The following is a 17798-nucleotide window of genomic DNA, read 5'->3' on the forward strand; positions in this document are numbered from 1 at the left end:
TGTCATTTCAATGTTATTATAATTAGTCAAATTAGAAAATAAAACGCACCAAAAAAAAAAGAAGCTTAAATTGTCCTTTTTTTTTTCTTCTTTTTCAGGAGAAAATTAAATTGTCCATTTTACGAATATTTTTTTATCCATTGATCTGGGAGAAAAAAAAATTGCCAAGACTTTCTGGGCACTCCAAGCATTTTGGGTGCCCCATGGGGAAAACAACCCCCCCCCCCCCCCATTGGGCATCCTCCATTCTCCAAGTGACTAGTTTGACTAGCACACCGCATTTAAAGGAAATGAAAGGAGCCGCTAGATTGGCCATGATTGACATCAACTGTGACCTCACCCACAGCGGCGCAGCCTCGTTATCGCAGTCAATCCACTCAAATTCTGGAACCTGTTTTTACTGGGCAGCGAGGGAAGATAAAAATGAAACTTGTGACCTTTATGTCATTTGAGGCACAGCCAATTCATTCTTTGTCTGACTCAGAGTCTTGTGAGTGGTGTGAAACACACTTGATGAAAGTTTCGATGTTATCATTTGTGTTTAAAGGTGACAGAACACAGCCTCGAGGTGACCCGATCCACATGGTGCCATTAAACCTGACCCACTGGGCTCTGTTCCCAGTCATTGGCAAATCATACCAGCCGGGCTGTGTAAATACAGTATGTTTCTACACACACACATGCACACACACTCTATACTTAGGCAGAAGTAGCACTTCTACTTTTAGCAGACTGCAAAAAGTAGAAGTGCTGATTCAAACACTTCACTTAAATTGTCGTGACGTTTAGCTTGTGTCAAAAGTTGAAATGTACTTAAGTTTCAAAAGTATGATATTTTGGATTTAAGAATCAATTTGAGAGACTAATGATCCGGTATCAGATGTATGAATATTTTCTGTATATCTGCACATAACTTGAATTAGTTTTCAATTGTAGGAAATTAATGAAAAAAATGAAATACTAAGTAAAATGTAGATCCAGAAAAAAAAAGATTTGTACTTGGTTACTTCACATACACACCGACACCGTGAAGCCTTCAGGGTCATATGATTTGCATAAACGGTTAATATATTCATCTTTTGCCGGCGCATTTGACAATGCAAATAACACGTGGCTTACTGACACGAACAAATGCAAACAAAAACTTCTCGTTCTGAGGCGTTTTCATCTGCTGTCCTAATTTTAAAAAATCTCCTATAGGAAGTGTTGCCATTGTGTCGCACCGTCTGTGTTGTACGTGTGAGGCGAGTCCATCTTGAAAGAAGCACATTTAATAGGAAATGCATCAAACAGCTGGAGGTTAGTGAGCTGACGCTATTGTCATCACAAGGACGATACATCAAATGAGGCCATCTCTAAGATATAATAATGTTGAAAATATAACAAAACGGGAAATTATTTTAACTTAAAAACAGTGTGTTGATGTCAATTTTATTTTTTTATACATGCATTGCATTATTGGGAAGATGAGGGAGTTCCGTACTACAGAAAACTAAACGTTGAACACAATATTTTTACAACTACTACTACTACTTTAGAAAAGCGGCCAAATAGGAACAAATGAATGGCAAATGTAACAAAATATGAATTTAAAGTGTACCAAATGTGTTGCACTGAAAACACATCTAAAATGTTGTCATTTTTACCCCAAAACAATAATTTTGGCAAAAAAAAAAAAAAATCAACCAGTAGTTTAAAGCAGATGATGCAGTGTGCCACCCCATCCAGCAGAGGGCCCTTTAATAAATCACTTTCTATTAATGCAAATGACCCAATTGCAGTTTGTATTTTTTGGGGGAAGTCATTACATAAATTTGTCATTTTGGCCAACTGCCAACTCCAATTGCTATTTGAGTGCTGTCTGGGGCAACAGGGTGGGCACACGCTATATGCAAATTTGATATTTACTGGGCTTTAAAGTCTGCCTAGCAACAAGCGGTGTCATTTCATTGGAGGTGTGGGAAAACTTAAAAGTTAAAACAAAAACATTTAATAAAAAATACACCCCCCCCCCCTAAAAAAAACATGCTCGTGACGGTAATCCTGTTTATTATTACTTTTTTTTTTTCATATTTTTTTAAGATCTCCTGACCTTTCATCCCTGCAATGTTAAAATAAACCAGACAAGGCATGTTGAGTGATTTCACTCCTTGACAAGCCTTGAGAGCTTTAACTTGTGGGAGTCAAAATGTTTCCCGCTCCTACTGAAATCCTGTGCCAGCATCTGCACATAGTCTTCATTGAATTATCTAATTCATGATTTTTTTTTTTGAAAAAATCATCTGTTTGCTGCCAGAAAGCATATTTTTAGTTGTGGGAAACGAAACATTTGTAGGTGTTTTTGATTAGCGAGGCTAAGAAAGCATAACCACTTAAAAAAAATAATAATAATAATATATTTTTTTTACATTTGATGTTTTCAAATGGGAGTAAAAAGTCATCAGACGTAAACAGCTACCCGAAAAATCTACTTCAATTCAGTAACAAAGTACAACATTTGTACTTCATTATTTCTCACCACTGTGCACGAACGGCATCTTTATAGCATGACACATGTTCACTGCCTGTATGCTGTATACATAACATCACGCGAGTTAAAAAGGGACGCCGGAGTCCAAGAATGCGAAGGAGGAGTCGACCTGTTTGCGTTCCCGTGCTGTAAATCATTCAAATGTGTCCTTTTAAGTGGCAGCTGACTGGCTGGTGCGCACGAGACTAACAAATGTGACACGATGACTACAAACGTAGCCAGAAAGTTTCAATATTACAAGCAAATAATCGTAATGTTTTATATGAATTAAGTTGTATTGTTACCATTACAAGTCTTAACTCCTGTTTTTTTTTGTTTTTTTTAGAAAAAGCATATTTTTTGAAGCAAAGTTCGGATAATAAACAATGCGTCCGCCATCCGGGCTATATTTAGCTATGCTTTGAGCTAAAGGTCTGGAGTGGCTAACTATAGTGAGAAAGTCAGGGATCGTGAGATTCTCGAATACAGCAATGCTACTGACCTGCCAAAAGGCCAACTGCTGCTTGGAGGACCATCAAATCAAAGTCTTTCTCGTTCCCTCTCTCCACTGCAGGATTATTACTGGAACACGCCCATCATACTGGCCATCCAATCAGCATCATTTTAAACGTACACTTTTTTTTTTTTAAACCTCACTATGATATTGTACTTTATGAAAATATACACTAATAGCTTTTTTTTGGGGCCTCATTTTTTTTGCTTGAAGTCAATGGACTTTGTGCTGCTTCCTCTGGGGCCACTAGGGGCAGTATAGAACAGAGTGGAATACACACAAAGAAGAGTTTCACTATGTGTTGCTCTAACCTGTGTTCAAATATCCAATGCTTAACTCATTCACTGCCATTGACGGCTATAGACGTAAAAAATTCATTTGAACTATTTCTATTAGTTCAACATTTTTTTTCCCACTTTTGTTAACGAGAGAATGAAACCCTGTTTTTTTATTGTATTAGAACAGATATAAAATTTGTGATTAATCGTGAGTTAACTAGTGAAGTCATGCGATTAATTACAATTTAAAATTGTAATCGCCTGACGCTCCTAATTTTTTAATAATCTTTTCCACAAAAAAAGATTATTAAAAATTAAAAGAAAAAAAAGGAAAGATTATTAAAAATTAAAAGAAAAAAAAAAGAAAATATTATTAAAAATTTGGGGCGTCAGGCAGTTCAAATTTGTTATCGTAATTAATCGCATGACTTCACTAGTTAACTCACGATTAATCACAAATTTTATATATGTTCTAAATGTACAAAAAAAATCTAAGCTTTCATACATTTGTTAACAAAAATGGAAAAAAAAATTTAACTAATAGAAATACTTCAAATGAACTTTTGACGTCTATTGCTGTCAATGGCAGTGGATGAATTAAAGGGTAAAAGCACCGCAACACTGATGCTATGTTCGCCAGTCTGTAACATTTTGCTTTGTTTGTTGCTAAACGGATTTTTAAAAAAATCTACTTTTATTGTTCCGTTCAAAAGTTGTAATCTTATGATATTTTTAATGGAATTGCTGTTGTTTGTTTTAGGACGGCCTTAATTCTTACTCCTTTGTAAAAGTGATCCACAACGTGGGAAAGTCACGAGTGTGTGAAAGGGCACAATAGTAGTTGCCAGTCAAAACATCCTTTTTAACAAAGTTTATATCTTCCTTAGAAAGCACTTGGACAACGTTTCTCGTTATCAGTCCGGCAGTGGACTCTTCCTAAGGATGTCAAACGACAAGCCAACACACATACCGACAATCGGGCCAAATTTGAGAAATTGTCAGCTGTTTTTGAATTATTATTATTATTATCCTTGAGTTATTTTTCTTAACTCATTCACTGCCATTGACATCAAAAATTCAATATTAATACTATTTCTATTAGTTTCACATTATTTGCCACTTTTCTTAAAAAGAGTATGAATACCTAGATTTTATTGTACATTTAGAACAGATATAAAATTTGTGATTAATCGTGAGTTAACTATTGAAGTCATGCGATTAATTACAATTAAAAAATAATAATCGTCTGACGCCCGTCTGAATTTTTAATAATCTTGTTTTTTTTAATTAGGGGCATCAGGCGGTTAAAAATTTTAATTGTAATTACAATGACTTCACTAGTTAACTGACGATTAATCACAAATTTTGAATCTGTTCTAAACATACAATACATTTTTTTCATACTCTTAACAAAAGCGGAGAAAAAAATGTTGAACTAATAGAAATAGTTCAAATGAATTTTTGGCGTCTATAGCCGTCAATGGCAGTGAATGAGTTAAAGGAACACTTGACTCATTAAGGGCATTTTAAGCAGTAAAAAGTTAATATTTTATCTAGAATGAATTTGATAACTTCATTATTATTACAATGAATAACTTTTAAAAACTTTTTTTTTTCACCTGCTGTCGACTGAAGATGACATCACCTGTGCTGAGGAAACAGATAACGACCAATCATAGCTCACCTGTTTTCTGGGTTTGGTCAGCAAACTGAGCCATGATTGGTCATTACCGAGTTTCTCAGCACAGGTGATGTCATCCTCAGTCGACAGCAAGTTGAAAAAAACGTATATGATAATCGGGCCAATTTTGAGCCAATTTCTTCTCTTCTAATCAAAGTCAACAAAGGTCCAATTGTCAAATATCTCTCGAAAATCATCACAAGTGATTAGCTAGTGGTGGTGATTATCAGAATGTGTAGATGTAAAGAAAATCACTCTTAGCAAACGCCACACGGTAATTGTTCATGATAATCTTTCCGAAACATCCCGATCTGTAGGTTGTATTTTCTGCTTGGAGGTTTGTGGCTGTTTTCCAATAAATCTCCCTTTGTCTGCGATCAGCCGTCCCAGTACAGGATGTATCATGTTCTTGGCTGCACTCTCACTTCCTAATGTTTTTTCCCCCCCCCCAAAGTTTGAGGATGTCGTTCGGCGGGGAAAACACCAACACGTTCTGCATCCAGTTGTCTTGAATTCTTGAAAGTTTTCTCGTGAATAATCCCATCATCGAACTTTTTATTTTTACTCCTTAAATTTGATACAGATATCTGTACTTTCCACTTCCTTACTTGTCAAGTTAGGCTCGTTAATTGTTTTTACCTCCTCGGATGATTTTATTTAAGAAAAGACGTAAATAAAGGGTGGTATAGTCAAATGCGGTTTAGATTTTAATTGAGTTCTTATATGGCGGAAATAATAGTGCATTAGCGACGATGGTAACGCTGCCAGCTAAATGATTCGTGTTGAGTAACCACCAACCTCTGGCATAAAAAAAAAAAAAAAATCATATCTGCCTAATCCAGAAAGACAAGTAAAGGAAAAAACCCTCCATTGCAGGTTCTGGGTTCAGCAAATTATTATTTTTTGGTACAGAGAATGCTATTTTGTTTTGCCTTCTGATTATTTCGGGCGTAATTACACTAGACGGACACTAGATGGCGGCACACTTACGTTGGATACTGTGTAAATTTGAAAGAAAAAGAGTGAAAACAGGAAGTATTTTAACCTTTTTTTTGCTGAAAACGATTGAACGATAAAAGCGACTGAACGTAGAATATTCCATTTTCGAATCGCTACTGCCACCTGCTGACGAAAAAATGAAACTGCACATACCGTTATTCACATACACACCACGCACATGACGTCACATCCGCAGACAGGGCGCGGGAAATTCGAACCCGAATCCAGTCTGAAAACTATTGGTAACCACCATTGTGAACAGCTAAGGTGTTAATCTACAAATTAGAAGGCATTTCAGTCATAAATGGTTAAATAAAAAGCTTATTGTAAAGTTATTTTTGGGGGAAAAAAGTTCCATATCGCAGCTTTAAGCATGATTATTGATGCATATTGTATGATAATAAATTTGCTGGATTGGGAAACATAAACATGCCGAGGGAGTATTTAAAGGGTGTTTCTATATTGTGGACTTGATCAAGTTCATTTAAAAAAAAAAAGGGGGGGTGGGGACGCTTTTTATCTGCACAGATTTTTTTGGGGTCATTCCAGGTTCTAAAATCAGGTCATAGTCTTTTTTACTTTTACTCAAGCACAGGAGTTAAATTAGTACTTACTTTTACCAGTCATTTTTTAAAAATCATCATTTATCTCTACTTTCACTTCTATACAGAATTGTAACACTTTTGCCACCTATATCAATCACATGCGTATTCTCTGCATCATGAATCCAGACGCCGATACTCTTTCTCGCCCGGACGTTTTGTCCGCATGACAACGCCCAAACAGCTGGTCCCCCCCCTCCATTGTTCACTAGCCGTCTGTTCTTCCAATTAAGCACGCCCACTTCATGTATGACCGATTGTTCGGCTCGGGCTCAGAACAATAACGCAAGTGTGTCAAAGTTTGCATCTGCTAATGTCGTCACATCAGCATAGATAAGGGGTGCAAAAATAGCAGCACACAAAACATTCGAACAGGAGCCTCATTTTCAGCCACGGCTTTAGGATTTTTTTTTTTCTCTCCCGGGGCTGAAGTGGGGGGCTTGACCGACACATATTTCGCATTTACTTGTATAATATTAGAAAATCTGATTTTTTTTCCCCCTTAAAAATATTTCTATATAGTGGTATTATGTTTACCTTTTTTGCTGTAATAAAAAAAAAAATTTTTTTACTTTTTTCTCATAATATTAAAAAAACTTTTTTTTTTTTTAAATGTAATGTCATATTACAACTTTTTGCAAAACAATATTGGGCATTTAAATGACAAAAATTTTTCTTGTAACATCTTAAATTTGACCGCTTTATTGTCGCAATTTTTTTCTTCTCGTAATGTTTTTCAAAAGACTTTCTTGTATCTTATTTCCTTGCATTTTGCCTTTTTTTTTCTCAGAAAGAGAGAAAATTCATTCCCCAAAAAATACTTTATCAAGTTTGTGACTTAATTCTTTAAAAAATGCAGTACTTTTGAAAAATACAATTTTATTCTCATAATGCAGCTTCTTACTAAAAAATGTACAACCTTATTCTGGGAAAAAATATTACTTAACTATACAACTTTTCCCCCATTATAATATTACAGGTCTTTAAAAAAAATCTGACTTTTGACTGTACTTTTAATATAATAATATCTTAACAATGTCTTTCTTCATTCAGGAAACTTTAAAGTTTTTTCGTTGGCTTACAGGAACCAATGCCATAAAGTTAGAGAAGGAAGTTGTGCGATATTTTAGCATTAACAATTATTTTTTATTAAATTTTGTCTTTTTAAGTCATTTAATACAGTTGTGAAGTTTTCATCTTTATTTTTTTATCAATGGTATGTACTCAGTGTGTTTATTCGCCGCATGGTGTCCCGTCTGTATGCTTCTCAGGATCTTGTGTTTACATGGAAACTTGACTTCCTGGCTGTGATATTACAGGAAAGGTCCTGCGGCACAGATCCATGACATTGTTGCAATCCCTCTCGTGGGAGCCATTCCCATTTGCTTCCTTAGTTGCAAGAATGTGGCTGCTATACTATGCAATGCATTTTATATTTTACCTTTTCTTTGGCTTTATTTTATTATTATTATTATTTTTACTCTTTTACAGGGGTCAATATGTGCTTCTTTCCCCCCACAGGAATTTCAAACAGTTCCAAAGGGTCTTAAATGCTTAACATGCTTTTATCCAATAATAATTAACAATTACATTAGTACATTTTATTTATAAAATGAAAATAAATAATACAGTCTCAATATTTAGACTTTTTTTTTTATCAATATTTTGACTTTTTATTATTATTTTTTTAAAACATGTTTTGGATTTATTATGAGTTTAATTGCTCATACTTTTCCTGTCACTGTGTCTCAAGCAACGAGGACCTTTCCAAAGTTATTAAAATTCATTATCGAGCTTAAGTGCAGTTATAGTGCATGGCCAATAGAGGGAAGCAGAGATTTTCAAACTCCCACATTAAACATCATCTTTCAGTTCCATCCTTATTTTTTTCCCCCTTGGGGCTCAAATACATTAAACATTTAACTCATTAAAATCCACGTTGTAACTTTTATATAGATATTTTGAATGCATTTTTGACAGATTTTGTCTATCACCGTAATCAATAAATAACCAAGATACTTTTGTAAGTGACAAACTTAGAAATTAAACACATGATTCCCTCCACTGTGTTGAAAGAATAGAGTGAAGAAGAAGTCGTAAAGTTCAAAACACGACTTTCCCATCGATATTGTTGTATATGTCAGTATTTAAATAAATACCGGCAAAGGTCACTGTGAAGCTGAGAAAGTCTACTAACATGACTCACGACTTGGGATTTTTTTTTTTTATACGTTTCATTTCTTTTGTGCTTTGGCATTTTGAAGAATGTGCCACAAGCAACTCTTCACGCGCAGTCTTGTGCGCTTCTTATCACATAAAATCTTCGGAAGAAAGATTTAACAAATGAATAATCTCACTGTATATTAGCAACACAGACACGCTCTCCGGGGACCTGCCATATTAATCTTGTAAATGTATTAAATATTTATTCATACGATGTTTTCAATACACATTTTTCTCTCACTATTATAAGTACTTTATCTGAGAAAAAACAACCATTAACGCAGTAACACTGACTGTGCATGTAATTCATTTATTTATCACCAGCGTTTGTTATCCTGTCAGCACAATGTGGCAGCATATAAGGGATAAATTCTGATTTGTGCTGATACAACTAAATCTGCACAATGAAGTGGAAAATGAAAGTATAGGAAAGCAGAAGGATTGTCAAAAATAATTTTATATTTACACCTCACCACGATGAAAAATGCTGTCGGAACAATTTTGAAGGCGGTGCAGACAAGGAACCGAGTTAAAAAAATTATATGTTAAATGTTTACCAACAATTTTGCCACTAAGCTTATTTTTTGCTTGCACTCATTTAACCATGAATAAATAAATGATATAATAAACCCTGAATGTAAACATAGTCGTTCGTTGTACAGATTCCTATTTTAGCTGATCCCAAACGCAATTTCCCAGAAAACCTTGAGGCCCGCGAGGCTTGTGCGTGTAGTTAGTTTTGGGTGTCCGCGTAGGCCGTCCACACTCAACGAGGCGGGGTCCACCGTACAATCTGAGCAAATACTTTCTGTAACGTATAAATGAACATTTAACATTTAATTCAACAGCGTATTAAACTAATTACACAATTTTTCTGACCTACGGTTATCTAGAGTGTATTGTTTTTAAGATAAGCTGTTTTTATCACGTGACTGACACGGGATGTATTTATCTTCCAATGGTTTCATCGCCACATGACCCGTGACATCTGCGCGCGCAACTTCACAAGCGATTCAACTCACACAGTGGAAAGAAAGTACAGGTTAGCCTAACTTGTCATCTTGGTATTACTTTGGTCACGATAGAAAAACGCAAAAGTTGTCCAAAACTTAAAGCATGTGTTTGTCGTGTTCGTTGAATGTCGGGAATAGTCGCTGTTCGCAGCAACTGTCCCACAGATAACATTATGATGTGTCACTTTGGACTTTGGACTACCTGTATTTTAGGCTAAATTTCTGTCAACACGAACAAGCTAGCTTTGTTTTTAGCCGTGGTGCGTTCAAGTAACCGTGGACACTTCGTCTGAGTTGTTTCCCCCAACAACAACGCTGGTACCTCGATTTGCGATTTCAGTTCGTCACTTAATTTTATATCAACTCAATTTTCCCCACTGACACTAATTAAAACGTCATTAATCAGTTCCAGCATCCCCTGGCCTAAGCGACCTGTCTTCTTTTTCTTGCTCCTTTTTAATAAATAAAATAGCACTACTGAAAAAAAAACACAATAAAAGAATGTTAATAAATACATTTATAAATTAAAAATTAGTACTGTACATATTGTTAATATGTGCTTGATGGAGGCTTGGCAGGATGTAATTAAGAGCTGGAATCAGGTTGGCCGGTGAGTTTGGTTGTGAGTTGTGGTCCACAGCAGCTACGTGCGACTTTGTATTTGTGTGATTGTCTTATTTCTCTCGTCCAAATAACAGTTGAAAGTGCATTGCCAACTGTGGCTTTCCTTGCCCCCAGCTGTTCTTGAACAGTTACAATCCCTATTAAAACGTATTAAAACAACAATATGTATTTCTACAAACATTTGTTTTTAGTGTTTTCAACATGGCATTGGCCGGGGTACGTGTGGTCGAGCTGGCGGGGCTTGCTCCGGCACCATTCTGCGGGATGATACTGGCCGACTTCGGCGCCAAGGTGGTCCGCGTAGACCGCACGAAGGCCGGAGGCTCGATGGACTCGCAGGCCCGCGGCAAACGCTCGGTAGCCATCAACCTGAAGACCTCCGAGGGCGTCGCCCTGCTCCGGAAGCTCTGCGTCCAGTCTGATGTCGTCCTTGAGCCCTACCGCAAAGGTGGGACCATGAGAATCTCCTTTGCTCTAGTTTTTTTTTTTTTTTTTTGCATACTCTTGACATTCTTTTGGAAGCTCATCGAGAGAATGCCAAGAATGTGCAAAAAAAGTAAACAGAGAAAATGGTGGCTATTTATTGATGAACTTATTTTATTATTGTCACCTTTTTTTTTTTAAGTACGTAACTCCACGTGTTTGTTAGTTGTCATAGTTGTCATAGTTTTGAGGCCTTCAGTGAGAATCTACAATGTATTATAGTCATGAAAATAAAGCATAGTATTGAATAAGAAGGTGTGTCCAAACCTTGTCCAAGCCTGTACTTTATATTTTCATCTTTTATAGATAGCATTACAGTAAGTATTTTGTCAAATCACACAAAAAAAAAAAAAAGATGGCTGGAAAAAAAAAAAGCATCATATAGTGGGGTTGCGAATAATGAATGGAAGTATAGCAGGGGGACGCGATGATGGGAAAAAGTACAACTCACCTATTTTATGGTCTCTTAGGTGTGATGGAAAAACTCGGTCTTGGTCCTCAGGAGTTGCTAAAGGAAAATCCCGGCCTGGTGTACGCACGCCTTACGGGATATGGGCAAAGCGGAACGTATGCTACGGCGGCTGGACATGACATCAATTACCTGGCCATGTCAGGTACCAAAAGACATACGGAATTGATATCTGTATTTTGTGGATTTTCACTTACTTGAGTAATTGAGTACTTCTAAGTCAAGGTACCATTTTTTTTTTTACTCATTTTTTAATCCTTTATCCAGGTAAGGCAACTGAGACCTGATTGCCAGAGTAAACAAGGCAAAATAAAAGCAAGAACAAAAAAAATAAATAAATAGCCTATACAACACTGTCTCTATCCTCTATCTTCACTTGGAATAAAATGTTTAGATACCGCCCTACGTGCATTTAAGTATAAATGAGCTTGTTAAGGTATTTTTCTAACCCTAACCCTAGCCCGTTGTGGACATGCTTATTTCCTCATTCCTTTTCTCATTTTCTGTTTGGTCCCCTGCCGTTCACAGGGCTTTTGTCCCGCCTGGGTCGCAGCGGAGAGAAGCCGTGCGCGCCGCTGAATCTCTTAGCGGATTTTGCGGGAGGCGGGCTCACCTGCGCTCTCGGCATCGTCCTGGCGTTGCTGGAGCGGACCAAGTCGGGGAAAGGGCAGATCATTGACGCCAGCATGGTAAGCGAAGAGAGGTTGCCCGCTTCAGTCTGTGGCTCTGAATTTGATGAGATTTAGATAAGGTTCTAAAAGGGGCCGCACAATATAATTAAAAAGATTATCAATCTGGCAAATGTAAAACTCGGTATCATCAGCACAACTATGAAAACTTACCGACCAGTGGCTGCATATTTACATTAAAAAGTGTTGGGCCTAAAATTGAACCTTGAGGAACACCACCACAATCCAAACTGTGACCTCCAGACAAGGAATCTTCATCCATGGTGATAACATTTAAACCAGATCATTATTTATTTTACCCCTCCCACAGGAGAAAACTTTTCCAATTGAACTTTTCCATGTGAGTGGATGTCAGAAAATCATAGAACTGCTTCAAAATAATGGATTTTGGTTTTGTAATTATAATACGGTAATTTAATTGTTGGCATAGATCTTTGTACAAGATTTGTAGTAAATTATTTTTGGTAGTGATAAACCAATATGATTTTTTTCAAGGCTCAGACCGATTATTAGTAGTCAAGGAAACCGATAACTGATATTCATTTGCAGTAATAGAGAAAATATTAGCGTTAAAAAAAAATTCATTTTAAACATATAAATAATTGACAGCTTTGTTTAAAACAATTAGGACAAAAATTCCAGGGAGCTTCCACGGTCATTAGCATCTGTAAAATTAAAAACCAAGCAAGGAAATACTTCCCTAAATTTTCCACTGTAAATAGTTTTCCAAAATGTCAACATAATTGCTTAATTTTTTTAATTCATTTATTTTAATAAAAGGTGTAGGGAGTTCCCAGGGTCATCATTTTTAACAAAGTGGACATTTAAATAAATCCATAAATGAAAAGTTTCCTGTATCTCGCTGAGCAACAAATACATGAAAATGTATCTAATTTGGGTTTTTTGTCCGGGTTCGTAAAAGGTTTAAAAATATAATATCTTCGCAGACAGTGAAAAATTGCCTGGGTATGTTTTGAAATGTCTTTGTGACAAGTAAAAACCGAACATCTTGCAAATCCTGATGAAAACCCTCAATTTGCTATCTTCGCAAGCATTCACCACTCAGTGAGATACCAGCTTTATCGGCCTAAAGATTTTTTTTTAAAGGCCAAATACCGGCACACATAATCGGCCCGGCCGATAATCGCTCTATCCCTAATTTTTGAACCTATTTATGTGAAATTGTATATTTCTGATGAGCTATAAATGCCACAGCACACCGATTTGTAATTAGTGCCTTAGTGGATTTTTCCTGCTGATTTTGACAGTTTAACAAAAGTTAACTTAAGTGTGGGATGTACTTTTCATTGGGCACGTCAGTTTTAGACTGAAAGCAGCAAAGTGTCTTTGTCATTGACAATAAAAAAAACCACACAGCTTTTCTGCCTGATGAGTTGCATCACGCATTGCACCGCGTAACTAAAGGGCCCTGTGACATTTCATGTCATTTTCCCCTCGGCGATGCACTCAAGGGAGCCTGTGGTGGCATTAGTGGCGACAGCGGCGCATCTGTCAAATTGTCAGAGACAAGTCTCATGTGTCTTTTGTCTTGACGTCCATCTCAAGGAGCGTGGGCGTGTTTTTTTTTTTTTTTTGTCCATCAGTTTACAATCACCAGGAAGATCAACACGGCGTTTTAACACGCACATTGCAAGTCTGATTTAAACTGTTGCATTGCAGCCTTTGTGCCTATATTGCCCCCCCCCCCCCCCTCTTTCTTCTTGTGATAACAGTGATCCATTAATTGAATGCGTTCAACGTTGTCCGCTGTGGTTTCCTATTTTTATCCATCACAATATAATAAGCCCCCGCAATAAAAGAGCCCCTGGCGTGAATAGTGAAAAAAAAAAAGAAGTAATTGACGCCCAACCTAAAAATGTCTAATAGAAAAATAATCCTTCATTAACTCATTCACTCCCAGCCATTTTCACAGTTTTACTGGGTTTTGACAGATATTGCAAGGCCCACAGAATATTGGGTGTATTGCTATAAAAACATGGAACCTACCAAAAGAAAGATTTAGAGTCTCTTCTTTCATCAGGAAAAAAAAAAAGTATATTTGTATCTGTTTCCGTTTTGCAGCCATTAGCATTAGCCATTAGCAATATAGCAAAGTTTCATCAATATTCACATTCCTGGCAAAAACACTGAGAAAATGAGCTTTGTTTGCAACATGGCCCTGGCTGACCTCTTATACTCTGCTGCCACCTGCTGACCAATATTTTTGTACTTTACTTTAAGCCACCTCTTCATGTCAGAAGCTGCATCAAAGCCTTCTCCATGCTCTTGCATAAAACAACAAAACGCGTTAACATGTTTTTGGGATTGAATGAGTTCATGATTTAAACAGTAAAGTATAATCCCGAAAGCGTATATTAGCATTTCACGATCTTTATCTCGCGTCCACCTTTCCGATTTCCGCACCCAGGTGGAAGGAGCTGCCTACGTGGGCTCGTTCGTGTGGAAATCCCGCAGCATCGGCCTGTGGGAACGTCCTCGCGGGGAGAACATGTTGGACAGCGGCGCTCCTTTCTACGACACCTACCGGACGGCCGACGACAAGCATGTCGCCGTGGGCGCCATCGAGCCGCAGTTCTACAAGCGACTGCTTCGAGGTTTGTTGAATTATTTTTTACCTGCGCTCTGAAATGACCTTGTCAGGCCTCAAAAGCCAGGCTGCTACAGATGGACTGGAAGCGTCACAGAAAGGTTTGGAAGTGAAGTCATCTAGATAAGAGAGGTCTCAGCTCCTCAGCAACCTGGAATAATATTAGCTGTTCTTTGCAGAGGATAAAGAATATATACCTGCTAGTATTCTTATAGAAATGTTGTATTCAAATATCTGTTGCTCAGGGTATTCGTTAGTCTGGCGATTAAAATAAAAAATAATAATAAAAATAAATAAATAAAAATACCCCAATATGTGTTAGCATTAAGCTAGTTGACTTTAAGGCAATTATAGTATCATGCTTGGTTTTGTTTTGTTTTAAAAGAAAAGAAAAACATTTCCCACTTGACTTTTACCAATAGCTAGGCAGTATCGATGGGTTGCTAAAAAAAAAATAAAAAATGGAATCACTGATTTATAACTCATTTCGTACACAATATAACTCAATATGCTTCATATACTGTAATTGAAAGTACAACATCTAAAAGCAGCTACAGGGTTAACAGTACTTAAAATAATAATAATAAATGGGTTCTTTGTGCTTTTATTTCAAAAGATGTGGAAAAACAAAATTGTGGAAAATATTCATCTTGCACTGTGTGCTCTTTTAGTAATTGTATTACCGGTAAGCTATTTTTTAAAATTATTATTATTATTTTAAAAAATAGCTTACCAGTAATACAATTACTATTCGTTTTTTTTTTTATTGTTTTGTTTTGTTTTGTTTTTTTTAATTATTATTATTATTTAAAAAAAATAGCTTACCGGTAATACAATTACTAAAAGAGCACACAGTGCAAGATGAATATTTTCTACAATTTTGTTTTTCCACATCTTTTGAAATAAATAAAAGCACAAAGAACCCATTTAGCAGTCAATTTTGAACATGTCGTTTCCAGGTACCGGTAATGTGAGCGTCTTCAAAAAGGAACATTAATGTTACGAATGGCACTTGCAGAAGTGAACTCTTGAATAACCAGTAAAAGGCTGTGTTGTGGGGATATTATCGTCTGTTTCTTTTTGAGCTAAGTGGAGCTGCCTTCATCTCAAATGTGTCAGCTAAAACATTTGAAGCCTGACTCAGAGGAAGGATGATAATCATTTGACTCCATGACTTATTTTCTTTGAACACAATTCCTCTCTTTTTATGTATGTGTGTCTGTCATTTTCTAAGAAAGAATAACCAAATACAGATAAGTGAACCCCAACATGGGATAATAATCAAACAAGAACGTTTTTTGAATTCGCAACATTTTGTCACAGTTAGCATAGCACTAATGGTGGATTAATGCCGAGTTAGCAACTGATTTAGTAACTTTCACTAATAATCTCATCACGTAAAAGTGTCTTGTAACACATTCTGTGTCATTGCCGAATGAAATCCAGGACACCTGCTAAATTCCATCGTATGTGGTACTGCCACCTACAGGACTGGAGTAGAATTGTATTTCTCATAACTTACAACAGCATTTCCTGTGTTATTCCCACCTAGGCTTAGAATTAGATGAGGACCAGTTACCACCACAGATGAGCTTCTCGGACTGGCCAGCCCTCCGGCGGATCTTCTCTGAGCGTTTCGCCTGCAAGACGCAGGCGGACTGGTCGCAAATTTTCGACGGGACGGACGCCTGCGTGACGCCCGTGTTGTCGTTTGACCAGGTGAGCTCACACCCGCACAACAGCGAGAGGGGTTCCTTCGTGAAGGACTCCTGCGGGGAGGAAAGCCCCCGGCCAGCCCCGCTCCTCTCCCGGACCCCGGCCCAAGCTTCCGGCAACCCCGGGCCGCTTATCGGAGAACACACTGTGGAGGTCCTGAAGGAGTACGGGTGCAAAATGTCTGAAATTGACAAGATGCTCAGTGCGGGTGTTGTGGAGTGTAACGCTGTCAAGGCAAAACTGTAATGGATACTTTTTATTTTATCTGCTGATAAATTGAGGTTACAGTTTTGGAATCAAATCTCATAATGACGGCTAAGCATAATAAATTTAGTGATTTTTTAAAAATTATTATTATAGGAAAAAAGTTGTAATGTGTTAAGGGAGAATTAGCTTGAGAAAAAAAATTACAAGAATAGAGTTAAATATTAAAATACTGAAGTGTATTTTAAAAAGACACGTCAATTGATTATAAATTATATTAGTTTGCTGTGCCAAAAAATAAATTGTACATGTACAAGAATAATGTCAGATTTTGTTTTTGCTTGTGTGTAATTGATTGTTAATTAGTTTGCGTTTTATCTAGTTTGCTGTCTTAAGACGTTTATGTTGTGGGATGTTGACACTTTTCTTGCAGTGTTTTCTAAAATGAAAATAAACGTTCCACAAATTGGTGAATCGATCAGACGTTTAGTCATATCCTCACGCCTCACATCTGCGCTTTCTTTTCTAATGGCTTATGAAAAGCGATTGTAGCGCAATTTAGCGCGTGGTTCGATTCTTTCCCAGTATGGTGCTCATTTAGGAAGCTTGACCATGAGTCGCTCGGCCCCCATTGTAAGTGCGAACATTGATCGCCATGGAGACGTGACTTAATGTATACAAAGTAAAATGCTGATAATATGTAAGCTGCGTTCAAGGTGACAAAGGTCATGATAGTGACATACTCTGTATGCGATCAAAGACCGTAAAGGGCATGCCAATCACTCCAAATTGTAATCGATTGAGAGTGCCCTAAATGTCACGTACTTTGATGGAGCGCAAAGTGGCTCTCTCTCAATCAATGGTAAATCTAGAAACCACTCCACCACAGCGCTAACAATACTAAGCTAGCATTAGCACTCAGTTAGCTCAGTTAGCTGCTTCGTTGGCAGCGGGACTTATTTTTGATAGTGTGTTACTTTAACGCAGAATGTTATCGATAAAGTTTTGTATTTTGGAATGTTCAAGCTGTTGACAATCAAGAGGTGACAGATTTATTACCCGTCGAGCTGAAATGTTGCTAATCCTGCATTTTGAATCCTCAGTTTTCCTGAGGGCTCGTTCGTGTTCTGCTTCTATTTGCTAATCTTATGCTCAGTTGTTGCAAATAAGGGATGGGTGTTTTTTT

At 37.0% G+C, this 17798-nt stretch overlaps 1 protein-coding gene across 4 annotated transcripts in view; it reads left to right on the forward strand.

The window, feature by feature from the left end:
- amacr (alpha-methylacyl-CoA racemase) overlaps window positions 1–17095 on the forward strand; it is a 64939-nt gene extending 47844 nt beyond the window's left edge. The window contains exons 1-6 of one of the 4 annotated variants that reach the window (XM_077586350.1): window positions 545–660; window positions 10635–10891; window positions 11397–11540; window positions 11924–12084; window positions 14513–14699; window positions 16245–17095. In XM_077586350.1, coding sequence (XP_077442476.1) covers window positions 10645–10891; window positions 11397–11540; window positions 11924–12084; window positions 14513–14699; window positions 16245–16654 — 1149 coding nt within the window. In that variant the 5' untranslated portion in view covers window positions 545–660; window positions 10635–10644 and the 3' untranslated portion in view covers window positions 16655–17095. Of the gene's footprint in view, window positions 1–544; window positions 661–1231; window positions 1300–8679; window positions 9849–10634; window positions 10892–11396; window positions 11541–11923; window positions 12085–14512; window positions 14700–16244 lie in introns of those variants that run through there. The other 3 variants (XM_077586351.1, XM_077586348.1, XM_077586349.1) reach the window with 3 other exon arrangements.
- The last annotated feature ends 703 nt before the right edge of the window (window positions 17096–17798 follow it).

This window comes from Vanacampus margaritifer, chromosome 14 (genome assembly GCF_051991255.1).
Source record: "Vanacampus margaritifer isolate UIUO_Vmar chromosome 14, RoL_Vmar_1.0, whole genome shotgun sequence".
Classification (NCBI taxonomy): domain Eukaryota; kingdom Metazoa; phylum Chordata; class Actinopteri; order Syngnathiformes; family Syngnathidae; genus Vanacampus; species Vanacampus margaritifer.